Here is a 13,447-nt window from a genome sequence, read left to right on the forward strand (position 1 = left end):
TAATAGATGTATTTGGTATGTACCTAGTTAAGAAAACAATAAATTATTCTGAACAGATAAAGCGCTTAGTAGCTTGTGAAGTATGAATTTTCGAAAACGTAAGTATTTTATATCTAAGTAGTTAAGAAACGCGAGCAAGGGAAATCAAACAAAGGAACAAAGTTTTTTTGTTTAAAAATATTTAATTTGTTGTTCTATTATCCGAGGTTAGAAGCGATAATGTACAAAATCTGAATAAATAAGATTCTTCAATATTATTGAATTTTAATTCTAGGGTAAAGTAATATATCCGCATATTTTATTTATATACAATATGTATAAATAATGATGTGATTTGACTAATTTTGTTGAAAGAATATTTGTACTTTTTACGTAAAACTTCAGTCTTTTACAAACTTTCTTGTAATTAATAAACCAGTAAACACAATATTAATAAAATCTATTAAAATTATAAACAAACTCATAAGTTTTAATTTTAGTCCTTAAAGGTTGAAATATTTTGCTCCAATGTCGAGACATTTGTTTTAATCCAAAACATTACTATACTGAATCGATAATGTTGCATGTGCCACGAAAATGATGATAGTGTCAGATAACTTGTTGTGAAACGAAAAAGCATTGCATGTACATTTCTGTTGTTTTGTTGACCATGAGTTTGATGATCTTTTAAACTTGCCCATAGCTAAGAAATCAAACAGTATATCTAAACGAAATTAATTTCAAATTATTTTTTAGGTTCTAAGCTTTTATCTAATCTTTCAGAAGTTGCAAAATTTATTCCACAAGAGTCTTTTTTATCATAACCAAGTACACATCTTAAAACCATTTAAGTCTTCCTTAGTAATTTCTTCTTATCTTTAATAGTAACGAAAATAATTTAGATGAACGTTTTAAAATTGACACCCTGTATATTAAAAATAAAAGATATATTTTCTTCATAATTGGATAGGCTTTTTACAATGGCAATGTACAAATATCAAAATTGCAATTATACTATAACATATGTATATATATAAGCTTCACATTTAAACACAAGATTCTTTATTATATTTTTTTAATACCAATATTTTAATAATTATAACAAGGGTTTTTTAACAAGAGATGTATAACATTGTATACAAATTTTCAAAAACCTATAGATAATTTCAGTTATGCTCTTGCATCATTAATTGTTGATGGAACTCTTACCTCAATTCCATCTAGTTCCTTAGACATTACTATTTGACAGCCTAGCCGTGACCTGAAATTAAATATTATATAACTGAATATGTCAATAAATATATTTATTGCTATACAAATTAATACTAATACACAATAAGATTTCTATTTATCCATTTGAAAATCAACATTGTAAATATGCTAATTCCAACATAGATTTGTAATGATTATAGGGTCGTAAATAAAAAACTATGAAAATTTATTATAATTTCAGTTTCGTAGTATTCAGAGATAGCGATTTGAAATTCTACATTGAGATGCAGATTTCGAAATACCCAATACTAACCTGTTTTTACATAAATTTAAATAGAAAAATTCACTTTATAAAATATTAAAAGGTAATAGAATTAATAATGTGAATGATTTGATACTGATTATTATGAACTAACGTATCTGTTAATTCATATGCTAAATCCAACATGTCTAATTCTTCATCTGTTGGTTTGTCAGGAGGTGCATCATAAACTTCTTTCGAAAATATTAAATGGCACGTACTACAAGTTAATGTTCCTTCACAAGCACCTATATCAATTATATTTTAATATTACAACATACTTATATAATAAAGTATCAAAAGTTAAAAATAATAAGAATATTAAACTTGATAAAAATTAAAATTTTCAAATATTTTCTACCTCAAAATTATTTATTTTAAATTAAGTAAATTATGCTTCTTTAAAACATACCATATCCATCTAAATCAATTTCATTATTTACTACTATGTCTAATATAGTATCTCCAACTTTCCCTTTTGCTTTGATTCTCTCTCCACTTGCTTTAACAAACGTTATATTTACTCTGAAAATAATATTTATGAAAGATAAAAATTATCTCAATATAATTATTTTCTTTATTTTTTGTGTTTCTTCAATTAATCTTCTCTTAATTATACCTTAATTATATGTATCACTTATGATAATAGAAATAATTTAAAAATAAGATATACTTGTCTTAATAATACATAAATAAAATTCATATATCATATATTTATAACAGTGTTATATTTTTAGTTGTTCACTGTCAATGTTGTTCTTATTAATACTATTCTATTAATACTATGTTATTTTTCTAGATGTTATACTCCTACAAAGAGAAAAATTTCTTAGACATTATTATTAGCATTATTATTTTGACACCAATTTTATATTGGAAGGTAAGTACTGAAATTCTATTAAAAAAAGAAGGAAAGCACAAGAAAATTTGTATCACTTACTCTTGTTTTTCTGAAAGTGGTTGCGTGGTCGATATTCCTCTTGTTGCCTGCAAAAAGGGCAACGTTGTGTTGCTTGTATATTTTGAATAATTTGATGCAATACCGAGAATTGATCTCGAAAATTTTTGTAATTGATTTACTAACGCCATTCCACTGTCATAAATATCATGAGTATGGGACACCCTGACCGAACACCAGATAAGTATTGCGGAAAATATCAATTGGAGATCAATTGTACTTTGTACAAAAACTTCCACGGCATTCTTCGGCTGCTATACTGGGACGTTCGCTTACTGTGATAGGTTATAAAACGATTCCTAACACAAGTGACGTATCTCTACCGGACACGTGCTCTTCGGGCCACACGTTTTATGATACAAGACCAGCAAAATGATCAATGTGTAATTTTACATATCTTACATTTTTTTCCAAATGAAATATTGTTTTTATTAAACTTTTAAAACCTCAGGCAACATTTATTTCATCTGATTTCAGTTTTACAAATATATATCTATAATACATATCTGTATAAATTACGGTCTGGTTATATCAAACAGGGACCGACACTCGCTAGGGAAAACTGCCCAAAAATTGAATCGTAAAACCCAATATGAAAGACAACAAATTTCTCGTTCTGCGGAACAAATAGAAATGAGCAGAGTATCTTTATCTTTATCTGAGACATTCAAAGCGTATCACGCATACGCTAAACATGAAGAAAACTTTCTTGTCTTCCATGTTCATTTTTCCCTTTCCATTGCCGAACGGTTTCTTCTATATTTATTTATATGTTCGTGATTGATGCTATTGACAACATACAACTAAGGGGAAATACGAATAGTAATAGATATATGTATAATTCATTATGCAATTTTATAGAATTAAATCTTATTTATCTTCAGATATAAAAACTATATTTACCAGCTGAAACACTAACGCATATGCAGTATAATATAATCTACTTAACAATCTCGTTTTAGTTATAATATGTGATTAATTCTTTTGCTATTTCGCTATAAACAGTTTCTTGTGCATACAATATTTTTTATAGTATTCTAATATATTGTTAGATATTGTAAAGAAAGTAAAATACAGTTATTGAAGTTTGGGAACATTCAATGTTAACCTTGCTTCAAAAATAATCTTTCGAATGAATGGGGAATAGATTTTTAGTATTATAGTTGGTATAATGTCATCATTGTTTACAATGTGTTAGAGTTAAAGAAATGAGACAAATTAATATTTCAGAAGCAAATTCAATATTTAAATGATGTTATTTTAAAATGGCAGATGATATGAATGTTCTTTTTATACGAGGAAATGGAAACGTATGTATGGTAATGGAAACGTAATGGTTTTATCATTATTTTAGTACAAGATCTTAGCATAATAGTAATTAACAGTATCCATTACCTTTTGGTCAATTTTTGAAAAATGACATATATGATAATTTGCAATAGTTTGATAATCAAATACTTGTATCAATATTAATAACGTATAATTTGCTATCTCAAAAGGATACAGACACAGCCAATGATAATGTTTGGGATGATAGTGCATTAATAGAAGCATATGATAAAGCAATAAATTTAGCAAAAGAAGAAGTTATCAAGCGAATGAGAATGGATGTTGGAAATTCTCAACCGAAAGAAAACCTACAAAATCTTAAGCAGCCTAAACACGCAAGTAAATTACACAAGGTTGTGATTTTGATAGAATATTACAAATGTGATACAGAATATTATTAAATATATTGATTAAGAAGCAAATTATTTTATTTTGCTATTTACTTATATTTATTTGTATACACATCTTTTCTCTATAGAAATGGATCATAGGAGCACCTTATCGTGCAATATACTCAGAGGATGGAGGAATTTATGAAGCTATAATATCAAAAATTTACGAAAACAATGGCACGTGTTGAAGTGGTTACCACTTCTAAGAAAACTCTACATCTGGTCTTTTTTAGTTTTCTCAAGCACTGAAGCCATCGACAGCGTGTAGACAAAAGACTGCGACGAAGTCAGGCCATAAACAGTAGACAGGCGACGTTGGCTTCGGGGTTTTTCAGTTATTAGGTAACACAGCTAGCGTGCGGATCTGGACCAGCTCAAATTGTATTTTTACTTATTACACTTCTATTTAAATATATTTTCTACCTTACAATTTATCCACGTGTTTTCTCTGTTTACACACCGAATAACCTCAACAGCACGTGTGTTGTAAAATTTGTAGGTAATACCTTTAGCATGATGGTTATGTGAATTAAGAAATGTACTAAAAATACATATATATATGAAGTAAAGGCTTTCGCATAGTCTATCACAGTGTCATTCAGCAGGTCCTTAACTGGGCAGGAGTACCTGTCAATGTCTATGGGGAGACCCGTGGGATATAGGGTCATGAACCATAAACATGCATGTTACTTATTGTTCATTATTAGCTGCTTGGAATATAATTCTCCTCATTAGACGAGTGATTATTACTACATATATCAAGGCAAACATTTATACATATACATTTATGCACAGGAAATTCTAATACATTGCCTGTAAGGACAGTAACCGAATGGCACTCAGTCATTCTATTAAATGACAAAAATTTCTTTTACTCTGTGTTTAGGCTATGGTAATACACAGAAAGTCGAGTTGAGTTCTCTTTTAGAATCAGAAGGTTTGCAAAGTCAAATAGCACAACAAAAGAAAGCTTTGGAAGAGAAATTCAATGAAGAGAACGATGAGACTTGTGAGACTAATTTTTCTACAAATGTAAATTCGAAAAAATATAATGTAGAAAAAATGGATTGTGACTCTGAAGAAGCAAATGCGTATAAACATCACTTCATACCGGGACCATCTTTCAATTCGATGACTGATATAATGCCACCTGCACCTCCTTTACCACCACAATTAATGGCCAAGTAAGTACAATTTAAAAATTCTAATGGAATGCTGAATACTTCTAATATTAATAAGTAATTTGGAATAAGTTTAACATTTTATTTGGAAAAAATACGAAATTTTAATAAAATGTACTAGATTACCAGATAATGATACAGACGCACTTTCAAGTATGTTGATGTCATGGTATATTAGTGGTTACATGATATATTACACAGGTAATTATTTCATATAAGTATTTTATTGTATATTAAATTTTCAATGGACTATGTTATTTCTTTTGTAGGTTATTATCATGGTTTGAAGCGAGCAAGAAACAATCAAGAGAACAGGAAGAACTGTTGATTATATCAATTTTTTCAATAACAATATAACAATAATATAAGATATAATAAAATATAAAACTCATTGTATTTATTTACTTCAATTATTTGAAATAAAGAACAGCTTTATTTTCATATAAGACATATAAGACCCAGTGTCGAGTAAGGCTCGGACTCGGATTGGTTGTGCCTGTTTGTTCAAAACCTTGATCTGTGCTGTGGCCAACAGATCATGATACAGAGGGGTGTGGGCAGATGTGTTTGTTAGTCCGATCGCCCTTGCAGTCGTAGTCTCGGATAGTCAGTTTTGCCCCGGTTGGGACTTGGACGAGGAGGTTGGGGTGGTGTTCTGGATCTGGGCTGAGCGTGACTCGTACGAGGCATGCTCTTTCGTGCCTCTTGGAGCCGAAGATGTATGCTTCCGTGAAGTGTCGGATACGTTGACATGCAAGAAGTTTCGTCTTGGAAAGCGATGTTGCGAGTTCGAATGCCTAGACCATCTAAAGAACATTACCGGAACTGGTAAAGTTTATGTCGTTGATGATAATAATTCCTCCACGACTCCGCGACAAACGCTACTCTGGGTGATGAGCTTAATGGTGCTGTTGCGGCTATTTTAATTTTTCAACAGGGATCCAGATGGCGCCGTTGACGAAATTCTTTCACTATAAACGTCAACGATCAACATCAGCCATCAGGGAACGAAGAAGGTACGCTGTAACGTGTCTGAGTAATTATACCTCGAGGAGTACATACAGTTATGTAATGAAGATTCGTATGTGAGTGTTTGTTTCCTTATTTCTTTTCCCTTTGTTTCATTTGAATGGATTTTTGTACTCAAAGAGCGAGGTAAGATTACGTCAGATACGTTTTTACATATGCTAAAAAAATGGAAAATGATGATGATGAATCAATGACACGTAGAAAATTATAATCTATTGTATTGCTGTTATCTAATGGTTGTTGCTGTTATCTAAGAGTTGACTGTATGGTGGATGTATCTAATGGTGTTGTAGTTGACTGTATGTTGTTCAATATTGCTATGAAACTCTTCTGATTCATTGTCACTTATACGAAGGATGGAAGTATACGAAATTGATAAAATTATTAATAATATTTACGAAGAGAAAGTAAACTGTTGGATATATGACAAAATAATTCTATTTTAAATAAGAGACTGGTCAGCGTGGTTATTTTGTTTACAAAATCAAACGAATTTAATGAATGTAATGGTAAGGAAGTAACTATAAGTGGCTGTTAAACTATTTTTATGCTTGAAAAGTAATTCGCAAAGTAATGTAAAGCAGTACTACTGAGTTGTACATAACCTCTTTCAGAATTTGTTCTTAACCTCTTGCTTCATAACTTCCTTAATTATACTCTTCAAACTTATTGACTGCTTCGATGTTGTTACGAACAGAAACTGATAAAATATTAATCTTAAATATAGATTGAAATGAAAGCTTGTCACGTAAATATATATATATATATATATATATATGTACTACTTACTCAAACTATGGATCACATAACCTATACAAAAAAAAAAAAATTATTGTACACTATAAAGCAAGAGGTTAAATCTTTAATCTGTTAAGAATTAAATTTTTTATTGTAACTGCGAAAATTATAAAAGTACCAAGCGAAGCAAGTACGGAATATAGGGATATAGGAAGCGATGGGGAACAGCAAGTAACTCCAACATCGAAATACTACAACGATTCCAATCGAAAACGCTAAGAGCCTTAATAGACGCACCTTGGTATGTTACCAACGAAACCATCCATCGCGACCTCAAGATACCTACAGTCAAAGAGGAAATAGCAAAATATAGCGACAGATATAGCAAAAGAGTCAAGAAACACCGAAACCCCTAATCACTGGACTACTCGATACGACGGACCAGATTCGCAGGCTGAAGAGGCACTACCCGCTAGACCTAAACGTTAGATTCATTTAATTATCCAAATTAAGCATATGCACTTACTTATAATACTTATAAATTATACCTATCTATAATAAGTATTAACTTATTGTAAATAAACAGCCATGTCACTGCGCCACGCCAGAAAAATTACTGAAAATTCTCAACGCGAGAATTGATTGTAATTCCAACAAATAAATAAAAAAAAAAAGCTGTTGCTGTCCCCAAGCGCCAAAATACGTTCTGACTACTATTTTATGTATCTCACAGAAGTATGTCTTCATTCATCATCTCCCATGCCATCCACCAGCGTGTTCTTAACATGTTATCTCCTAGTAAAATATTGATGTTGAGTCAGATATCCAACTGAATAATCTTTTCGGTGTCTACTATAAGACATTTAAAACCAAGGCTCGTACACACGTGTGCTTATACGTCAGATGTAATACTTAACACGAAACCTGCTTATATTAATATTAAATTTATGCATAGTAGGATGTTCGACCTTTGTAAAAATGAAATTATAATACATACAGTTTCACCGTGGAAAAGTGAATCTTTCTAGCATGTCCACGCAAATGCAGGGGAGGGGAGGACTGTGCATGCACCAAACAACTTTACGTTCGTAATTTTTCACACAAATGTACAACCGTAGGGAAATAATTATCTCTGATTTTTCGGATGTTAGGAATCGACAATATCGCATAACGGAATGCTGTGTTCTACGTATTCTATTTTTGTTACGAAAGTGGTACAAACGAAGTCCACATAAGAATAGTACAACAAAATCGGTTGAGGTTAGGTTATCGAGCAGATATCGCGGCTTTTGCATTGGAAATCACGCAACTGCCAGTCTCGTCGTTCCTTGTAAACGAAAGAAAGGTATTGTAATCGGTCGGAATTAACATAAAACTCGTCGCATGCGACCATATGGCCTGAATGTTGAATAAACGAGAGTAGAGCGCGAGCTATGTGATTCTAACCGTTTAGGCGGAAACTAATGATTGTAACCAGAGCCGAGATATATGCCAATATTACTTTGCTCGACAAAGCGTATAGGAGAGAATCGCGATAAGGTAGAACAAGAGACAGATATTCTCTACGTAAAGCAAGTCTGTCAACTAGATTGAAATCCTATAGCTATAACTACAGTGAATCCATATTCTGGCGAATTGTCTTTTCACAAATGAAGCTTCTGAAGAACGGAATTGATACAATAACTACTGTTCATTCATAACTACTGTTGTAAGAATCTATATATTTGTCTATCTATATCTATCTATATCGATCTATATATATTTGTCAGAATGTCATTTTATCAAAAAACCCATCCTCTGTAATCATAGTTTAACGAAGCATAATTAATAGAGGAGGTAGAGCGTTAAGTGGAGATGATTTAATCACAGTTAAGTAGATAAATCTCTATATTAGTCTCTTTAATTAAAATGTCCTACGTTTTATTTGCGTCATTTTTTTTCTTCATCCAATTTAAAATGTTTAAATAACAATAGCCTATACAATGTAATTTTATGTAAAAAAATTGATTGTACCATGTTTATTACAGATATTTAACATTTTTGTGTACATACAAAATTTAAATTATACCTCGCTTGAGAACAAAAATTCTGTTTGTTTTCCTAACATGTACTAATAATTATTGATCAAACTAGAAAAAGCTGGAGGAGATTACTTAGGAAGATTACTTAGCATCTTATATTCCTGGCAAGAGAAAATGAAAAATTCGTTTCTTCTCTTTGTTTCCCTGTTCCTTCTTTCCTCCTTTTTCCCTTTTTACATCGCTTTGTTTTACATCGCAATTTACATTTATTTGTAAAGTTTGAATCTCCTCGATATTGAAGATGTTGAAGCTGCAAGTATGTATTTCATTTTATTCCATTCGAGACCGAGATTTAATTGTAAGACGATACCTAGGTGTCGGTACAATCTGAATGTTTAGTTAGAATGATTCTGTGTTTTACTCTCTCCAGGGTATCCTTTTCATACTTTGATTTTAAATCGATGACAATCTTAAATAGTATGCCTCATATTTTTAAAATATAAAATTATATACTATGTTATTCTATAATGTATTATGTACAGTCATATATATATATATATATAATAATTCTATATTGAAAAAAATATGAAATTAACATGATATATACATTACTACATAAGTTATATATAAAATATGTATATTATACCCTTGCCTACTGATTGATATGAATTTCTTTCGGTCTCGAATGCGTTAAAAGAGAGCGCAAAGAAGTCGAAATTACTTATTGTAATTAGTAAAACGACCTGAGAGGCAGACAGATGCAAGAAAGAAGGAATATTATATTAGCGGCATTATCATGTTTTTGCTCTCTTTAAGTCTTTCATCGAGACAGACAATCTACAGGTATTAATCGACCAATTTCTCCAAGCTGATAACTTCGAATTGATGTGTATATATAAGAAGTGTTATGTGTTAATCTGTCTAAATGTTTAAAAGGTGTTATAAATTAAATGTTGTTAAACGATACGTAATTGCCTTTTGATCGTAAATTTTACTATCAAGGGGTCTTTTGTGTATGCGTAATCATTGTGAATTATAACAATTTATGTGATCGATATTAAAGGTGTTTAAAAGCATGTATTTTTTTCTATATTATTATTCTCCTATATTATTATCCTATATTATTATAGCATTCCTATATTATTATAATATCCAATTACATGTTGATACACAAGATATACAGATTATTATTTATAACGTTTTGGTTTTCTTAATTGAGTCATTCATTTAGTACAAATGATAAGAAATTAGTAATAATTCACTAAAAAAGGATATCGTAGTAGAAATATTATAAAAAAACATTTTCTGTTTTAGTGTAGAGTTACTCCTTCTTACAGACAGTGTCGTACAAATCTGTACGTCTCTGAGAAAATGTAGGTATCTGAGCCCTTACTTCCTCAACAACTTTTAGATCTGATAGAAAAAAGAAACATACGCAGTAATAAGTAATGCTTACTAATAAATTCAACAAATACAGAGGAAGATGGCTAAATCGATAAATTAACGAGACTAAAAATTAATTACATCATGGATCTCTCGCTTTTAATTTTAAGCTGTAAATTACCGATATCGGTGACTGCCATATTCTCTTGAGTTTCCAAATCGTAAAGAATCTTTCCCCAGGGATTGGTCAACTGTGTATGTCCCCATGCGACGTAACTTGCTTAAGGAACACGAGCCGGTGATATGCAGGCAACGTATAATTGATTATCATTCGCTCTGAAACGCTGAAGTAATGACCAGTGCAGTGGTCCAGTGGTCATATTGAATGCCGCTGGATATATCAGCATTTGGCAACCTAACCCAGAGAAGCAGGAAATATGAAGCCACCGAATACCAATTAACTTCGTAGTTGCACGGTTCACATCCCATCATTTCTGAATATGCGAGGACAGTCCTCTTATTGTGCTTTTAATTCTTTTATTTGTTTCATTTTCAGCAAATATACTAGTTTTTTTAATTAAGCTTCTTTTTATACAGAGTTACAGATTATATTAATTTTATATAGAATATATTTAAGAAAGATATTTAATTTTTTGCTAGTTAAGTATTGATCGATTAAGTTACTGTACCTTTGTTCCGATAAATGCGTGCCATTTCCTCGAATCTAATATCATAGCAAATGCCAATACCTATTTTGCAGCCCTTCACATCGAACGTCGTTAGGGAGTTACCAGGACTGAGTGAATCACTCTCTCGAAAAGTAATCTTATTAGGAATGTCGATGTCGAATAGATGTACCTAATAACATAAAAATGTGGTCGTTAATTCTATTGCTGCAACTTTTGTAATTTAATATCAAAGTTACAACTCCTAAACTTTAATTATTTTTTATTTAATAACTGACAGCGTTTTTATCACTTTCTTTTATTAAAAATCTTATCATTTAATAATGTTTAAAAAGGAGAAAAAATAAGTATAATAATATTTTAAGAATGTGAAAAATTTATATTACACATTACAACAAAAATGAGCGTTTCCCGTATCATAACGTATTTTATAAACCGTAAATTATAGAATTGGTTATAGTATACGTATGTACATATGTATATTCCTAAATTATTCCTAGATAGAGTCACTTTCTTCGCCCCAATATTTTCAAATTCAAAGCCATAAAGGAATATATTACTTACCTTTCGGTGTTTTGCTATCAAAGTTCCATCAGGACCCCAAATAGTACAGGTATTGTACAATTTAGCGCCCTCTATTTCAGGCATCGTACCACCAACTACATAGATGTTGTTTTCTTTAGCTGCGTTCGATGAAGCAACGCTCGTTTCACCATCAGGAATACTCTCGGCGTATTTTGGAAAGTACTCTGCATTGCAATATTTCAATTAATGAAAAATAACTGTCTTTTGTTCCAACCATAAATTAAATTGAAATGTTTGTCAGTTTTTTATTTTTTAAATTATTAAAATAACTAAGTTTTTTATTTCGACTTAATTAAATATGCAATTACTTAGCTAATAGTATATATAATAAATTGTTTCTACAGGTTCAAAATGAAAAATGAATATTTAGAAATATTTAATTACGACAATGCTATTTGTGTTAGCATCAGTGGCTTGTTACTCAACGACTGTGCTAGTACTTTTTGAAACATAAAGTTAGTTTTCAATTAACGCTTATACTAGAGGCGGAATTATAAATGCAAAATAATTGATAATACTAATTTATAAGTACCTAATTATTAGTATCTTAAAAAATATATTTATACAACAATCACGATAATCATGAAAATGGGGAAATCCTATATTCTCGAATCAATTCACAATTTATTTTGTATATTAATTAGATTCCGCGCTCATCAGTACGTACTCACTGGCGACATCGAGAAAATGTATCGGCAATTCCTCGTACGACCAGAGGATCGGAAATATCAAAGGATATTATGGCGCAGCGCGAGTGGAGAAACAGAAACATATAAGCTTAACACCGTAATACTCTTATCATAGAAATAGAAGCAGTCCTCAATTCCCGCCCGCTAACTCCTATCTCCACCGATCCAAATGATCTCCTAGTCCTCACTCCCGGACATTTCCTCATTGGCGATTCATTAATGTGCTTACGTGATCGAGATTTCAGAGACATTCCATCGAACCGACTCTCCAAATGGCAGCATATCCAACAGCTTAAACAACATTTTTGGAACCGCTGGCATAAGGAGTATTTGAACGAGCTAGCCAACCGCAATAAATGGAGCAAGGGTGGACACAGCATCCAAAAGGGCACAATCGTCATCCTCAGAGAGGACAACGTTCCCTCCATGCATTGGCCTCTGGGCCGAGTTATCAAGGTTCATCCAGGCGCCGGTGGTGTCATCCGGACAGCTACAGTTCAGACGGCAAAGAGCATTTTGGATCGGGGCGTCAAAAGGCTTGTCCCACTGCCAATTCAACCCGATCTCGAGAAACCCGAACAACCAGCCACCGAGACGAAATAAGATGGGAACTTCAACCACACCTCCCTAGTTTGATCGGTACCCCCTCAACGGGGGGAGAATGTTACGCCATGCGGCTTACCATAGGTCATATTCTTAACTATCGATCGCGGCACTATAATGTCGCAGACGGATCGTCGCGTCTGCCCGGCAAGCAAACATTGTAGTGGCAAGCGCATGGTTCATTAAGCACGGCGACTTCCAGAAACGTCGACTCGTGGCCCGTATTTTACCTCGCGTGAAAGAATGTGGCGTAATCCGAACGTAGTGGGAGTCGCCTTCCAGAAAAAACGAAAAAAATCGAAAGGCGTTCAGAACTTTTCGAGAAGTCGAACCGTCAACATATGTGGTATGTCGCGCATTA

General features: G+C 32.0%; 2 protein-coding genes across 2 annotated transcripts; one reads left to right on the forward strand and one right to left on the reverse strand.

Annotated features, from left to right (window-relative positions):
• Positions 1-907: 907 nt before the first annotated feature.
• LOC117239339 (adrenodoxin-like protein 2, mitochondrial) lies at positions 908-2,823 on the reverse strand. The gene is made up of 4 exons (XM_033504835.1): positions 2,433-2,823; positions 1,905-2,017; positions 1,608-1,740; positions 908-1,240 (listed from the first exon to the last, which is right to left on the reverse strand). Exons 1-4 carry the CDS (start codon positions 2,579-2,581, stop codon positions 1,150-1,152), a joined length of 486 nt encoding a protein of 161 aa, XP_033360726.1. The 5' UTR covers positions 2,582-2,823; the 3' UTR covers positions 908-1,149.
• An 880-nt stretch (positions 2,824-3,703) lies between these two features.
• Positions 3,704-5,570, forward strand: LOC117239342 (survival motor neuron protein-like). Its single transcript, XM_033504837.1, has 6 exons — positions 3,704-3,760; positions 3,950-4,132; positions 4,258-4,352; positions 4,648-4,670; positions 5,058-5,355; positions 5,474-5,570. The coding sequence occupies exons 1-6, from the start codon at positions 3,716-3,718 to the stop codon at positions 5,568-5,570; spliced, it is 741 nt and encodes a 246-aa protein (XP_033360728.1). The 5' UTR covers positions 3,704-3,715.
• Positions 5,571-13,447: the final 7,877 nt, after the last annotated feature.

This window comes from Bombus vosnesenskii, unplaced genomic scaffold, assembly GCF_011952255.1.
Source record: "Bombus vosnesenskii isolate JDL3184/JDL3185 unplaced genomic scaffold, Bvos_JDL3184-5_v1.1 scf7180000013934, whole genome shotgun sequence".
In the NCBI taxonomy this organism is placed as follows: domain Eukaryota; kingdom Metazoa; phylum Arthropoda; class Insecta; order Hymenoptera; family Apidae; genus Bombus; species Bombus vosnesenskii.

Coding starts and splice junctions, on each gene's coding strand:
- LOC117239339 (XM_033504835.1), bottom strand. CDS start 2,581: ATGGCGTTAGTAAATCAATTACAAAAATTTTCGAGATCAATTCTCGGT. Junction 1,741..1,904: donor AATTGATTTAGATGGATATG/GTATGTTTTAAA, acceptor TAATTGATATAG/GTGCTTGTGAAGGAACATTA. Junction 1,241..1,607: donor GCATATGAATTAACAGATAC/GTTAGTTCATAA, acceptor ATTTAATTTCAG/GTCACGGCTAGGCTGTCAAA.
- LOC117239342 (XM_033504837.1), top strand. CDS start 3,716: ATGGCAGATGATATGAATGTTCTTTTTATACGAGGAAATGGAAAC. Junction 4,133..4,257: donor ACGCAAGTAAATTACACAAG/GTTGTGATTTTG, acceptor TTTTCTCTATAG/AAATGGATCATAGGAGCACC. Junction 4,353..4,647: donor ATTTACGAAAACAATGGCAC/GTGTTGAAGTGG, acceptor TAACCTCAACAG/CACGTGTGTTGTAAAATTTG.